The sequence below is a fragment of the Heptranchias perlo genome, chromosome 1 (genome assembly GCF_035084215.1).
Source record: "Heptranchias perlo isolate sHepPer1 chromosome 1, sHepPer1.hap1, whole genome shotgun sequence".
Classification (NCBI taxonomy): domain Eukaryota; kingdom Metazoa; phylum Chordata; class Chondrichthyes; order Hexanchiformes; family Hexanchidae; genus Heptranchias; species Heptranchias perlo.
The window spans coordinates 57,340,411-57,355,774 of record NC_090325.1 but is presented as its reverse complement, the minus strand read 5'-3'; the positions used below and the strand labels follow the sequence as shown (position 1 = coordinate 57,355,774).

The window sequence follows — 15,364 nt, the reverse complement described above, 5'->3', positions numbered from 1 at the left end:
CTTTGATCTGATCCGTTGGTTGTGGAATCGCTTAGCTCTGTCTATAGCATGTTGCTTCCACTATTTTGCATGCATGTCGTCCTGAGCTGTTGCTTCACCAGATTGGCACCTCATTTTAAGGTACGCCTGTGCTGCTCCTGGCATGCTCTTCTACACTCCTCATTGAACCCAGTCTTCAAAGAAAGTGAAAAAAAAACACAATTTTCTTTATGCCTCAATGGTTTTTCTCTCGAGTTGCTCGCAGCAGTGTCCAGGAGATTAATCTTTAATTCCTGCAGATTCCAGGACAAACCTGGAGGGTTGGCAACCCTAATTTGGTTTAATGCAAAATATAATCAGCAATAAGTATGTTTAAAAATATTGGCGATTGTTCAGAAATGAGTGAATTGGTAGGTAAAGAGTTCGGAGTTGTGAATTTTAAAGGGAGGGGGGACAGGATTCTCTCGTTGCTGCCGGAACCCCTGACTTTTGCGCTATGTTTCCGTCGGAGTAAATAGTTTGCAGCCCGGTTGGTGTTTGTATTTCCTGTCCGGCCAGTTGCAGGTTGCAGACGCCGAGATGTTGCGCGCATTGATCCGGGGACATTCCTTACTACAGGTATCCATGGCAGCGCGGCCTGGGTCGGGTCGGGTCGGGTTGTCGGCGACACCGCGAACTGTGAGCCCCCGGAGACCGGGAACCCCCGCGATTTGTAATTTAAATCGAGCTCTTTGTCGTGGTTGCGCCTCTTCCTCGCCCCCAGCCTCCTGACTCAGGCCGGTGGATCTGCTGCGGGAAACTGCAAAATCACCCGAGAAGATGCGGTTAATGACAAGGGTTTTAGTATCAGTTGAGTTCGGGGCGGGAGGTGGCTGCCCCTCAACTCTGTTCATAAATGAATTTCATTGCACGAGGTGGCAGTGACAGGCGAACATTTCAGTTTATAAGAAAAATAGTTCTGTTTAAATTATTAAATTACAAACGGAGCTAAAACGTTCTGCAGAAAGTGTACAAAACGCTAAAACTTTTTCTGTCGAATTTTTAAACTCCTTTCAGAAACTTTGCTATTTCAGCAACTTTGCTATTTCAGCCATGCTTCTCACACGATAGGTGTTCTCCTGTGGCGTTGCTCATCATTAAACTGAAGGTAAAGGAGCTGCAAGTGACTTCAGGAGGGTGTAGGTAGTTCAGTAGATTGAGACGATAGAGGTCAGATGAAATTCAATGTGGAGAAGTATGAGGTGATGTAGTTTGGGAGAAAAAATAAGGAGAGGACAGATACACTAAAAAGGAGTAGAAGAATGGAGAGATTTAGGTACACAGTTTTTTAAAAGGGGTGGCATGTTGATAAATCTGTTAAAAGTGGGATCTTATATTTTATAAATAGAAATATAAAACGTGGAAGCAAAGAGGTAATGATAAACCTGGCTCGACCACAGATGGAATAGCCTATCTGAGGCTGCGAAGAAGAGATTCACCAAGTGGCTTTGTGAGACGAGAGAAACTTGTGCTATTTTCTTTAGAACAGAGCAGATTGAGAGATCTGATTCAGGTGTTCAAAATTAGAGTTTTGGTAGGTACATTTGGAATATAGGATACAGAGCTATTGGGTGGTAAACAGTATAAAAAAGCTGAGTTCAGAACAGTCCAAATTGAAGAATGATGATCGGATAAGGATTACACGTTCAAACTCTGAATTTTTTTTTACACATGGGATGTTAGGACATGTAATGCCCTATCTGAAGCAGTGTTGGAAGCAGATTTTGTAATAGCTTTTAAAAGAGAATTGGACAAATATTTGAAAAAAGATACAATTAAAAAGGTATGGGGAAAGGATGAGGATGGAACTAAGTGGAGTTCTTTCAGAGTGTTGGCACAGGTATGATAGGCCAAATGGTTTCCTCCCTTCTTTCCTTGCTTTGAAACCCTATGATTCTGGAAGGACGGATGCATCATTTCATATATATATTAAACATTAATGTATTGTTTGTAGCATGCATTTCATGTAAGTACTGGACTTACTACTTTTAACAATTTCCATGTTACACTATTTGTGTTACACTTGAATTTTTCTAGTTAGTTTAAAATTTCCTTGTAACAAAATGTTCAATTTTGGCTATTTGTCTTGCCTTTAAATCTATTCACGATACATATGTTTTTTTTAAAAAAGCAACTGCAGTCAGCGTACTTGTCCCCTCAAATCAATACATTTGTTAGAAGGTTTTTTGGCTCTCTCCGAGACACACTTGAGGGAAGGAACTAATTCAAGTAGTTCAAATACAAACAGTGCTGTGTAATGGTTCAGTTACGTGTATGACTGGCAGCTCCTTTTTGAATTGAGCTGTAAATTATTTAAATCCAAGGGGCCGTGGCAACTATTTCAGGAATATTTAAGCAAATTGCATTTTTGAAATCGGAGAGAATCAGTTTGGAACCTCCAAGAGTAAAGTCAGGCCTGTTTAACTTCCACAGTAGTGAGCAATACAAGAAAAGAATCACTGTACATATATAAAATGTTTAATGACCTCTCCAAGCTCATCTCATATAAGTAATGTACTTCCTGCTCCCTTGACCCCATTCCACTGAACCCTTATCCACCCAACTTCCTTCCTGGGCCCCTTGTCACCTGACAATGTAAATAGTTCCCTGTCCACAGATGCTGTCACCCTCCCTTTCAAAACTTGTTGTCAACACCCATGCTTAAAAAGAAACCCTCAGCTGCTTTGTTGTATCCAACACTGTACCTTCTCCATCCTTCCTTTTTCTCTTCAAGGCCTTCCACCATGTCTCCTCCCATCTCCATGCCCATCTCTTCTGCAGTTACCTGTTTGAATCCCTCCAGACCAGCTCCCATCTCTCCCACAGTACCAAAACACCTTTAAGCAAAGGCATAAATGTCGTCGTCCTTGACTGTGACACCTCTCTTGACCTCTTTCACTGCCTTTGGGCTGTCAGGTGGCTTGTCTGACATCCAATAGTTGATGAATCTTAACCTCCTCTAGCTCCAGTGAGAAAGAAAGAGGAAGGATGTACCATTCGTGGCTAACTAAGGAAGTTAAAGATAGTATTAAATTGAAAGAAAAAGCTTACAATTCTGCGGCAGATTAGTGGCGAATCGGAAGATTGGACAGAATATAAAAAACAGCAAAGAATGACTAAAAGAATAATGAGGAGGGAGAAATTAAAGTACAAGAGAAAGTTGGCGAGAAATATAAAAGCAGATAGTAAGAGTTTCTAGAAGTACTTAAAAAGGAAAAGAGTAAGTAAAGTGAGTGTTGGTCCTCTAGAGAGTGTGTCTGGAAAATTAATAATGGAGAATAAGGAAATGGTGGATGAATTGAACATATATTTTGTGTCTGTCTTCAGTGTAGAGAATACCAGTAACATGCCAGAAATAACTGAATCAAGAGGTGAAAGGGAAGGAGGAACTTAAATCATTTACAATCACCAGGGAAAGGGTTTTGAAAAAATATTAGAACTAAAAGCTGACAAGTCTCCAGGTCCTGACAGACTTCATCCTAGGGTCTTAAAAGAAGTGGCTGCAGAGATCCTAGATGCATTGGTATTAATTTTCCAAAATTCCCTAGACTTTGGAAGGGTCCCATCAGATTGGAAAATAGCAAATGTAACTCCTCTATTCAAGAAAGGAGGGAGACAGAAAGCAAGAAACTACAGGCCAGTTAGCTTAACATCTGTCATAGGGAAAATGCTAGAATCTATTATTATGGAGGTTATAGCAGGGCACTTAGAAAATCTCAATGCAATCAGGCAGAGTCAACACTGCTTTGTGAAAGGGAAATCGTGTTTGACTAATTTATTAGAGTTCTTTGAGGAAGTAACAAACAACGTGGATAAAGGGGACCCTTTTGGATTTCCAGAAGGCTTTTGACAAGGTGCTACATCAAAGGCTACTACACAAAATAAGAGCTCATGGTGTAGGGGATAACATATTAGCATGGATAAAGGATTGGTTAGCTGACAGGAAACAGAGAATAGGCATAAATGGATCATTTTCAGGTTGGCAAGATGTAATGAGTGGAGTGCCACAGGGATCAGTGCTTGGGCCTCGACTATTTACAATCTATATCAATGACTTGGATGAAGGGACCGAATGTATGGTTGCTAAATTTGCTGATGACACAAAGGTAGGTAGGAAAGTAAGTTGTGAAGAGGACATAAGGAGTCTGCAAAGAGAAATAGATAGGTTAAGTGAGTGGGCAAAAATTTGGCAGAGGGAGTATAATGTGGGAAAATGTGAACTTGTTCACTTTAGCAGGAGCAATAGAAAAGCAGTATATTTAAATGGAGAGAGATTGTAGAGCTCTGACGTACAGAGGGATCTGGGTGTCCTAGTACATGAATCACAAAAAGTTAGTATGCAGGTACAGCAAGTGATTAGGAAGGCAAATGGAATGTTGTCATTTATTGCAAGGGGAATGGAATATAAAAGTAGAGATGTTTTGCTACGGTTGTACAGGGCATTGGTGAGACCACATCTCAAATACTGTGTCCAGTTTTGGTCTCCTTGTTTAAGAAAGGACATAATTGCTTTGGAGGCGGTTCAGAGAAGGTTCACTCGACTGATTCCTGGATGAGGGGGTTATCTTATGAGGAAAGGTTGGACAAGTTGGGCCTGTATACACTGGAGTTTAGAAGAATGAGAGGTGATCTTATTGAAACATGTAAGATCCTGAGGGGACTTGAAGGGTAGATGCTGAGAGGATGTTTCCCCTTGTGGGAGAGACTAGAACGAGGTGCCACAGTTTAAAAATAAGGGGTCTCCCATTTAAGATGGAGATGAGGAGAAATTTTTTCTCTGAGGGTCGTGAGTCTGTGGAACTCCCTTCTCCAGAGACCGGTGGATTGATTATTTTTAAGGCTGAGTTGGATCGATTCCTGATTAACAAGGGAGTCCAAGGTTATAGTCAGTTGACAGGAAAGTAGGGTGGAGGTCACCAATTTGCCAGGTTCGGGGCACCACGGGTGGCTCTGCTGCACAGGAGGGGAGAAAGAAGAGTGGCAGGGCTATAGTGATAGGGGATTCAATTGTAAGGGGAACAGATAGGCGTTTCTGCGGCTGCAAACGTGACTCCAGGATGGTATGTTGCCTCCCTGGTGCTAGGGTCAAGGATGTCACGGAGCGGCTGCAGGCATTCTGGAGGGGGAGGGTGAACAGCCAGTAGTCGTGGTCCATATTAGTACCAATGACATAGGTTAAAAAAAGGGATGAGGTCCTGCAAGGTGAATTTAAGGAGTTAGGAGATAAATTAAAAAGCAGGACTTCAAAGGTAGTGATCTCAGGATTACTACCGGTGCCACGTGTTAGTGAGTATAGGAACAGGAGAATAGACAGGATGAATGCGTGGCTGCAGGGATGGTGCAGGAGGAAGGGATTTAGATTCCTGGGACATTGGGACCGGTTCTGGGGAAGGTGGGACCTGTACGAGCGTGACGGGTTACACCCGAGCAGGACCGGGACCAATGTCCTCGCGGGGGTGTTTGCTAGTGCTGTTGGGGAAGGTTTAAACTGGAGTGGCAGGGATTGGGAACCTGAGCGGGGAGTCAGAAGGGAATAAAATTGAGAGCAGCAAGAGAGGGGACGACCCAGGGGAAATCTACAATACAAATAGTACAAACAGTTGTTCACGAACAAGTGAAAGGGAAAAGTGTAGAGCAGCGGAAAGAAAGTGTACTTTAGGCACTTTAGGTACTTTAGGCACAACGGATAAAATAAAAACTAGAAGGCGTAAGGCGATTAACCCAGCATCAAAGCTGTGGCAGGGGGTTGGGAACCTGAGCAGGGAGACAGAGGAAAGCGTGTCAGGAAGGGACAGAAGGTATGGAGTAAAAGGTAAAGTGTTAAAAAAGGAAAAAGCAGGAACTAAGTGTCACAAAACATATTTGAAAGTTCTTTATCTGAATGCACGTAGCATTCGTAACAAAATGGACGAGTTAACGGCACAAATAACTACGTATGGGTATGATCTTGTGGCCATTACAGAAACATGGCTGCAGGGTGACAATGACTGGGAATTAAATATACCAATCAGGAAGGAAGGGGAGGTGGGGTGGCTATGTTAATAAAGGAAGGAATCACTAATACAGAGAAATGATATTGGGACAAAGGATCAGGATAATGAAACAGTTTGGGTAGAGATAAGGAATAATAAGGGGAAAAAAACACTAGTGGGCGTAGTATATAGGCCTCCTAATAGTTGCAACTCTGCTGGAAGAAGTATTAATCAGGAAATAGTCGGGGCATGTAATAAGGGAACAGCTATAATTATGGGGGATTTTAACTATCATATTAACTGGACAAATCATATTGGGCAGGGCAGCCTTGAGGAAGAGTTTATTGAGTGTATTAGGGATGGATTTCTTGAGCAGTATGTAACTGATCCGACAAGGGGGCAAGCAACCTTGGACCTGGTCCTGTGTAATGAGCCAGGATTAATTAATAATGTCCTAGTTAAGGATCCCCTTGGAATGAGTGACCATAACATGGTTACATTCCATATCCAATTAGAGGGTGAGAAGGTTGGTTCTCAAACAAGCGTACTGAGCTTGAATAAAGGAGACTATGATGGTATGAGAGCGGAATTGATTAAAGTGGACTGGGAAAATAGATTAAAGGGTAAGACGGTACATGAACAGTGGTGTTCATTCAACGAGTTATTTTACAACTTTCAAAAAAAAAAAATTCCACTGAGGAAAAAAGGGTGTAAAAGAAATGACAGCCATCCGTGGCTAAGTAAAGAAATTAAGGATAGTATCCGACTAAAAACAAGGACATATAAGGTAGCCAAACTTAGTGGGAGGATAGAAGATTGGGAAGTCTTCAAAAGACAGCAAAAAGTAACTAAAGGATTGATTAAGAAAGGGAAGATAGATTATGAAAATAAATTAGCAAAAAATATAAAAACAATAGCAAGAGTTTCTACAGTTATATAAAAAGAAAAAGGGTGGCTACGGCAAACGTAGGTCCCTTAGAGGATGAGACCGGGAAATTAATGGTGGGAAACATGGAGATGGCAAAAATGCTGAACAAATATTTTGTTTCAGTCTTTACGGTAGAGGACACGAAGAATATCCCAACACTGGACAAACAGGGGGCTCTGGGGTGGGGGGGGGGAGGAGCTAAATACGATTAAAATCACTAAGGAATTGGTACTCAGTAAATTAATGGGACTCAAGGCGGATAAATCCCCTGGACCTGATGGCTTACATCCTCGGGTCTTGAGGGAAGTGGCAGTAGGGATTGTGGATGCTTTGGTAATAATTTTCCAAAATTCTCTGGACTCGGCAAAGGTCCCGGCAGATTGGAAAACTGCTAATGTAACACCCTTATTTAAAAAGGGTAGTAGGCAGAAGGCTGGAAATTATAGACCAGTTAGCCTAACATCTGTGGTGGGTAAAATTTTGAAGTCTATTATTAAGGAGACAGTAGCGGAACATTTGGATAAACATAATTTAATAGGACAAAGTCAGCATGGCTTTATGAAGGGAAAGTCATGTCTGACAAATTTGCTTGAGTTCTTCGAGGACATAACGTACAGGGTGGATAAAGGAGAACCAGTGGACGTAGTGTATTTGGACTTCCAGAAGGCATTCGACACGGTGCCACATAAAAGATTATTGCTCAAGATAAAGAATCACGGGATTGGGGGTAATATTCTGGCATGGGTGGAGGATTGGTTATCTAACAGGAAGCAGAGAGTTGGGATAAATGGTTCATTCTTGGACTGGCAACCAGTAGCCAGTGGTGTTCCGCAGGGGTCGGTGCTGGGTCCCCAACTCTTTACAATCTATATTAACGATTTGGAGGAGGGGACCGAGTGTAACATATCAAAGTTTGCAGATGATACAAAGATGGGAGGGAAAGTGGAGAGTGAGGAGGACATAAAAAACCTACAAGGGGATATAGACAGGCTGGATGAGTGGGCGGAGATTTGGCAGATGCAATACAATATTGGAAAATGTGAGGTTATGCACTTTGGCAGGAAAAATCAGAGAGCAAGTTATTATCTTAATGGCGAGAAACTGGAAAGTACTGCAGTACAAAGGGATCTGGGGGTCCTGGTACAAGAAAATCAAAAGGTTAGTATGCGGGTGCAGCAGGTGATCAAGAAGGCCAACGGAATGTTGGCGTTTATCGCTAGGGGGATAGAATATAAAAACAGGGAGGTATTGCTGCAGTTATATAAGGTATTGGTGAGACCGCACCTGGAATACTGCATACAGTTTTGGTGTCCATGCTTAAGAAAAGACATACTTGCTCTCGAGGCAGTACAAAGAAGGTTCACTCGGTTCATCCCGGGGATGAGGGGGTGGACCTATGAGGAGAGGTTGAGTAGATTGGGACTTTACTCATTGGAGTTCAGAAGAATGAGAGGCGATCTTATTGAAACATGTAAGATTGTGAAGGGGCTTGATCGGGTGGATGCGGTAAGGATGTTCCCAAGGATGGGTGAAACTAGAACTAGGGGGCATAATCTTAGAATAAGGGGCTGCTCTTTCAAAACTGAGATGAGGAGAAACTTCTTCACTCAGAGGGTGGTAGGTCTGTGGAATTTGCTGCCCCAGGAAGCTGTGGAAGCTATATCATTAAATAAATTTAAAACAGAAATAGACAGTTTCCTAGAAGTAAAGGGAATTAGGGGTTACAGCGAGCGGGCAGGAAATTGGACATGAATTTAGATTTGAGGTTAGGATCAGATCAGCCATGATCTTATTGAATGGCGGAGCAGGCTCGAGGGGCCGATTGGCCTACTCCTGCTCTTAATTTGTATGTTCACTGTTGGTAAAACTGAAGGCATGTTTGGCCCCTGCCACAAACTATGCTTCCTTGCCACACATTCCATCTCACTCCCTGACTTGTCTGAGCTTGAAACCGATTGTTCGCAACCTGATTGCCTTTGAGCTGAGCTTCAGAAACAAGGGTTCGGATTTTGCTGTAAAAATAATGGTGAGGCTAACAGGGCTCAACGTTATTCATGTGCAATTGGACAGCAACTTCTGGCGACTGCACGTGCGCAGTTAAACGCAGAAATCTGGAAGTTGCTGTACCAGATGCGAGCCTCCTCCGTAAGCTCCGTAAAAATGGCATCTCACCATCTGGTTCCCCGTTCAAATGAATGGAACAGCATGAAGTTCCTGCACTGACGTGGTAGATACAGACTTAATCTCGCCAGAAAAAGTTCGGGCTTGTTCTTTCTGATGTAAGTACCCTTTTAACAGCGTGGTAAGTCTTAATGATTGCCAAACAACCCCTCTGGCACTGAAAATTTACTTTAACAAGTGTGAAGTCTCATTCCTTCAGATTTTAATTGTAGTTGGATATTTTTAAAAAGAAATTTAAAGAAATTTTAATTTTTTTACTTTGTCTCTTTCATCTCTGCCTCAATTCAATCTTTCTTACCCTCTATTTCGATTTCTGTACCTGATTTGACATTGAATTCACTATTCAAACTTACACTTCCTGTTTCAGTCTCTGAGTGGCTGATTAACATGCTTCAATCTTATTGGTTAAGGGGATACACAGTTGCTTGCCTTGTTCACACAGAACCCAGATGTCCTGTCGAGGGCACCGTGCTTTTTGGCTCTCTAATTTACAGGAAGTTGCCGTGCAAAAGCTCATAGAAAGTCAATGGGCAAGTGCAAATCTAATGAATGGCACCTTTTATTCACCGCTCACAGCAAAATTCAGCCCAATGTGCGCTCTATTACAAAGACTGCGTACTTTGACCGTTGTAACATAGCCTGTAACTGCTCCTGTCGTAGCCTGTTGCAGCTTATTTATTTCCCCCCCCCAAGAATTGTGTAAATTCTGTTTGTTATAAATGTTATTCTGAGCTGTATACACTGATCTAACTAAAGAAGGAAAATAATGACTGAAAGCAGTGTGAAGAAATTATTTGAAAGATTTGATTTGTTTTGTGTTACGTGCTGGTTTAGATATGGTAATTTTGAACTAATATTGAGCATTTGATTGCTTGCTTTCCTCATTCGATGTTTTTACTATGTTTTAGTCATTCATATTTAGTCCACCTGATGTTTGGTAACTTAGAACATAATTGGCTATTAGAGTCAGTCACAGTTTTTTTTTCCCAAAGACGTGTGAATCCTCTGAGACCACACTTTTAGTTATAATTGCTGTCTATGTTGACTCGTTGTAAGACTTCTAATTGTATCGATTCTAAATTGTCTTTATTTATAAAACCTCATTAGATTCTGTACCTTCTATGAACAATTCTGGGTGAACTGTAGTACTTAACATTTAACACACAAAAGTGTACAATTGTGTAATTGTCGGTTTATTAAAAGACTGAAACAATTTTGGGCTCTGTTGAACAGTTTGTGGAAACAATTTTGTAGCATGTATGCCCAGTTACAAGCAATGAGCAGTTTTATATTGTTAAAAATGCAATAATTTTTCATTTTGTAAGTAAGAAATCCAGGAAACATAGAAACTAGGAGCAGGAGTCGGCCATTCGGCCCTTCGAGCCTGCTCCGCCATTCAGTATGATCATGGCTGATCCTCCATCTCAATACCATATTCCCGCTCTCTCGCCCTACCCCTTAATGCCTTCTGTGTCTAGAAATCTATCCATCTCCTTAAATAAATTCAGTGATTTGGCCTCCACAACCTTCTGTGGTAGAGAATTCCACAGGTTCACCACCCTCTGAGTGAAGAAATTTCTCCTCATCTCAGTCCTAAATGTCCTACCCCGTATCCTGAGACTGTGACCCCTCGTTCTGGAACCCCCCCAGCCAGGGGAAACATCCTCCCTGCATCTAGTCTGTCTAGCCCTGTCAGAATTTGATGTTTCAGTGAAAATGAATGAGGTCTAATAATGTTTGCTTGAGTCTCTATTGATCAGAAACTAGCACATTGATGGTGTTCTTTGATGATTGATGGCGTTCTTTGATGTAACGGAGAGGGTTGATGAGGGTAGTGCGGTTGAGGTTGTGTATATGGACTTTCAAAAGCCATTTGACATGGTACCACATAATAGACTTGCTAGCAAAATTGAAGCCCATGGGACTAAAGGGGCAGTGGCTGCATGGATACAAAATTGGCTAAGAGACTGAAAGCAAAGAGTAGTGGTGAACGGTTGTTTTTTGGACTGGAGGGAAGTGTGCAGTGGTGTCCCCCCAGGGGTCAGTATTAGGACCACTGCTCTTTTTGATATATATTAATGACCTGGACTTGGATATACAGGGCGTAATTTCAAAGTTTGCAGATGACACACTCAAATGTAAACAGTGAGGAGGATAGTAACAGCCTTCAGGAGGACGTAGACATACTGGTCAAATGAACAGAGACATGGCAAAGTACTGCAGTACAAAGGGATCAGGGGGTCCTAGTGCAAGAAAATCAAAAAGTTAGTATGCAGGTGATCAAGAAGGCCAACGGAATGTTGGCGTTTATTGCTAGGGGGATAGAATATAAAAACAGGGAGGTATTGCTGCAGTTATATAAGGTATTGGTGAGACCGCACCTGGAATACTGCATACAGTTTTGGTGTCCATACTTAAGAAAAGACATACTTGCTCTCGAGGCAGTACAAAGAAGGTTCACTCAGTTAATCCCGGGGATGAGGGGGCGGACATATGAGGAGAGGTTGAGTAGATTGGGACTTTACTCATTGGAGTTCAGAAGAATGAGAGGCGATCTTATTGAAACATGTAAGATTGTGAAGGGGCTTGATCGGGTGGATGCGGTAAGGATGTTCCCAAGGATGGGTGAAACAAGAACTAGGGGGCATAATCTTAGAATAAGGGGCTGCTCTTTCAAAACTGAGATGAGGGGAAACTTCTTCATTCAGAGGGTCGTAGGTCTGTGGAATTTGCTGCCCCAGGAAGCTGTGGAAGCTATATCATTGAATAAATTTAAAACAGAAATCGACAGTTTCCTAGAAGTAAAGGGAATTAGGTGTTACAGGGAGCGGGCAGGAAATTGGACATGAATTTAGATTTGAGGTTAGGATCAGATCAGCCATGATCTTATTGAATGGCGGAGCAGGCTCGAGGGGCCGATTGGCCTACTCCTGCTCCTATTTCTTATGTTCTTATGGCAAATGTAATGTAACGCAAAGAAGTGTGAAGTGATGCATTTTGGTAGGAAGTATGAAGAGAGGCAATATAAACTAAATAGTACAATTTTAAAGAGGGTGCAGGAACAGAGACCAGGGGGTGCACATACACAAATCTTTGAAGGTGGCAGGACAAATCGAAAAGGCTGTTAAAAAAAAAAGTATACAGGATTCTTGGCTTTATAAACAGAGGCATAGAGGGGAATTTTAACCCCCAAGACCGGGGCCAGAGGGAAGTTAAAATAATAGTTTTCCAGCGTGAGCATGACCACAACCCGGCTCAAACGCGCCCACTTCCAGGTTTAATGGAGGCGCGTTTGGATGCATGTGAGTAACCTACTCAACGGAGGCAGCTCTGTAATTAGTGCAGGTGGACGGTTATTTACCTCATTATGAGACGTTAAGTAAATGTTTTTAAATTGAATTTAAGAGACCTTTGAATTTTAACGCTTCCATCACTGGTTTCCTGGGGCTCGTGACTCTTGCCCGTGAATCGGAGGCGAGAAGGGCTGGATCCATGAGTTGTGCCTTTATTGCACTGCTTGTGGGCCAGAAGGAACAGGAATGCTTTTCTGCGGCTCACCAACTTGCCTTTTAAACACCCCGCAATCCGTCCCTGCGCTACGATGTCTGACTTCCGCAATCGCCCCCGCATACAAACCTCAAAGACTCCGATCTCTCCCTAGCTGCTTTCCTGCCCAAAAGGCAGCCAACCTGTCAATCTGGCTGGCTGCCTGGCACGAAACCTGTTTTAAAATTTTTAAAGACTTCAAAATCGTCACGATGCGCGGAAAACTCTTACTTGCATGTTTCCCATCCAAAAATCCTCTCTGCCACCCTGCTCACTTCCCAGCTCCGAGTTAATATCCAGGCCATAAGAGTACAAAAGTAAGGAAGTTAAGCTAAACCTTTATAAACCGCTGGTTAGGCCCCAGCTGGAGTACTGTGTCCAATTCTGAGTACCACACTTTAGGAAGGATGTCAAAGCCTTAGAGAGGGTGCAGAGGGGATTTAGTAGAATGGTTCCAGGGATACAAGACTTCAGTTATGTGGAGAAACTGGGGCTGCTCTCCTTAGAGCAGCAAGGTTAAGAGGAGATTTGATAGAGGTATCCAAAATCACGAAGGGTTTTGATAGAGTAAATAAGGAGAAACTGTTTCCAGTTTCAAAAGGGTTGTTAATCAGAGGACACAGATTTAAGGTGATCGGCAAAAGAGCCAGAGGCGACATGAGGGAACATTTTTTTACGCAGCGAGTTGTAATGATTTGGAATGCACTGCCGAAAGGGTGGAGGAAGCAGATTCAATAATAACTTTCAGAAGGGAATTAGATAAATACTTGAAGGGAAAAAATGTACAGAGCTATGGGGAAAGGGCAGGGGAATAGGACTAATTGTATAGCTCTTTCAAAGAGCCAGCACAGGCATGATGGGCTGAATGGCCTCCTCCTGTGCTGTACCTACTATGATCAGAGTAGGGGAGTTCTCCCCATTGTCCTTGCTAATATTTATCCCTCTACCAACATAACAAAAAAAAAACACATGGTCATTATCACATTGTTGTTTGTGGGAGCTTGCTGTGCAAATTGGCTGCCGCGTTTCCTACATCACAACAATGACTACACTTGAATAGTTCTTCATTGGCTGTAAAGCGCTTTGAGATGTCCTGAGGTCGTGAAAGGCGCTATATAAATGCAAGTCTTAATTTCTTTCTTTCTTTGGACTTTTCAGAGTTCACACTGTAAAAATCTAATTTTCTTTCTTCACATACAGGTGAAGTAATAAGCCAGAGCTGGATTTTAAAATGTTACTTTTTAATATGGAAATGAATGATAAATTGAAGCATAAATTTAAATAATAGAATCGTAGAAAAGTTACAGCATGGAAGGAGGCCATTCTGCCCATTGTCCACGCCGGATCTATGCAAGAGCATTCCAGCTAGTCCCACTCCCCCGCCCTTTCCCGGTCGCCCTCCAAATTTTTTCCTTTCAAGTACTTATCCAGTTCCCTTTTGAAGGCCATGATTGAATCTGCCTCCACCACCGCCTTGGGCAGTGCATTCCAGATCCTAACCACTCGCTGTGTAAAAAAGTTTTTCCTCATGTCACTTTTTGGTTCTTTTGCCAATCACCTTAAATCTATATCCTCTGGTTCTTGACCCTTCCGCCAATGGGAACAGTTTCTCTCTAAATGAAGAGATATTTGGACAAAGAAACTGAAAGCAAGTAAAATGGGATGTATTCCCATGGGTTTAACTTGTGTCTCTAAGGAGGTGAAGAAGTTATAGCTGGCCTTTGTGAAGCTGCATCTGGAGCGCTGTGTTCAGTTTCGGACTCTTACAGGGAAAATGTAGAATTATTGGTAGGAATCCAGAGGAGAGATACAAGGTTAATTTCTGAATGTAGAGTTCTGAGGAAAGATTGCCTACCCTGGGACTTTGCTGTGTGGAGAAGGATGAGGGGGGGATGTGGGGACTTAATAGGGGTCTTGAAGATTTTAACAGGTAAGCAGAATTTGAGTCCAGGAAAGTTCTTACGTTGGGCAGAGGATTCAGGGACTCAGTTAATGGTGTTAAAAGAAAATACGAAAATTAAGTAACATTGTTTTGAGAGGGTGAATCATGTAACAGACTAACAGCAGCGATGGTAGAACCGAAAACCATGCCAGGTTTTAAAAAAGGACTGGATGGATTCTTGGCTATTAGTTCCAGTATCTTGGTAAGAAAATGATGTATTTCGGAGGATAGATTAGTTGGACCAATGATCTTTTCCTACCTAAAACGTTGTTCGTAAATCCCTCCTCCAGTTTTTCTCCTCTGCTACAGGTACAGTTCCACAGGCAATCAGGGCTCTCTGGGACTTCGTCCATGTGACCATTCTTCGTGACTAAGCTTGAGCAGTGAGTCATTTGACCATTGGGCTCATCTTAGCTAATTTCAACCATGTACTCATCCAGCATTCATTTGCACTTTCAGAAATGGAACAACCCATGAATGCTGGATGAGTACATAGTTAAAATCGTTATTGTGTTACCATCAGTGTTGTGGAATCCAGACATGGTGTATCGGGCAAATTCCACAGCTCTGACAGACCATATTATAGAAGAACCACTTCTGCTTGAAGAGTGGTAAAGATGGTGTCAAGTGTTTGGCAGCACACAAAATAAAGTGTCCCATTGGAGTAAGTTGAAATGCTAGACATTAAAGTGATCCAACATTAATGCAATCACCACAGTAACAAAAGCACCAACATGATGGTGATGGCATTGCACTACTCCACAGCCATATGGCTTT

The 15,364-nt window shown here is 42.3% G+C and overlaps 1 protein-coding gene across 1 annotated transcript in view; it reads left to right on the top strand.

The window, feature by feature from the left end:
* Nucleotides 1-497: 497 nt before the first annotated feature.
* The window catches only part of stoml2 (stomatin (EPB72)-like 2), a 49,001-nt gene continuing 34,134 nt past the window's right edge, over nucleotides 498-15,364 (top strand). The window contains exon 1 of the mRNA XM_067985417.1: nucleotides 498-597. Coding sequence (XP_067841518.1) covers nucleotides 559-597 — 39 coding nt within the window. The 5' untranslated portion in view covers nucleotides 498-558. The remainder of the gene's footprint in view (nucleotides 598-15,364) is intronic.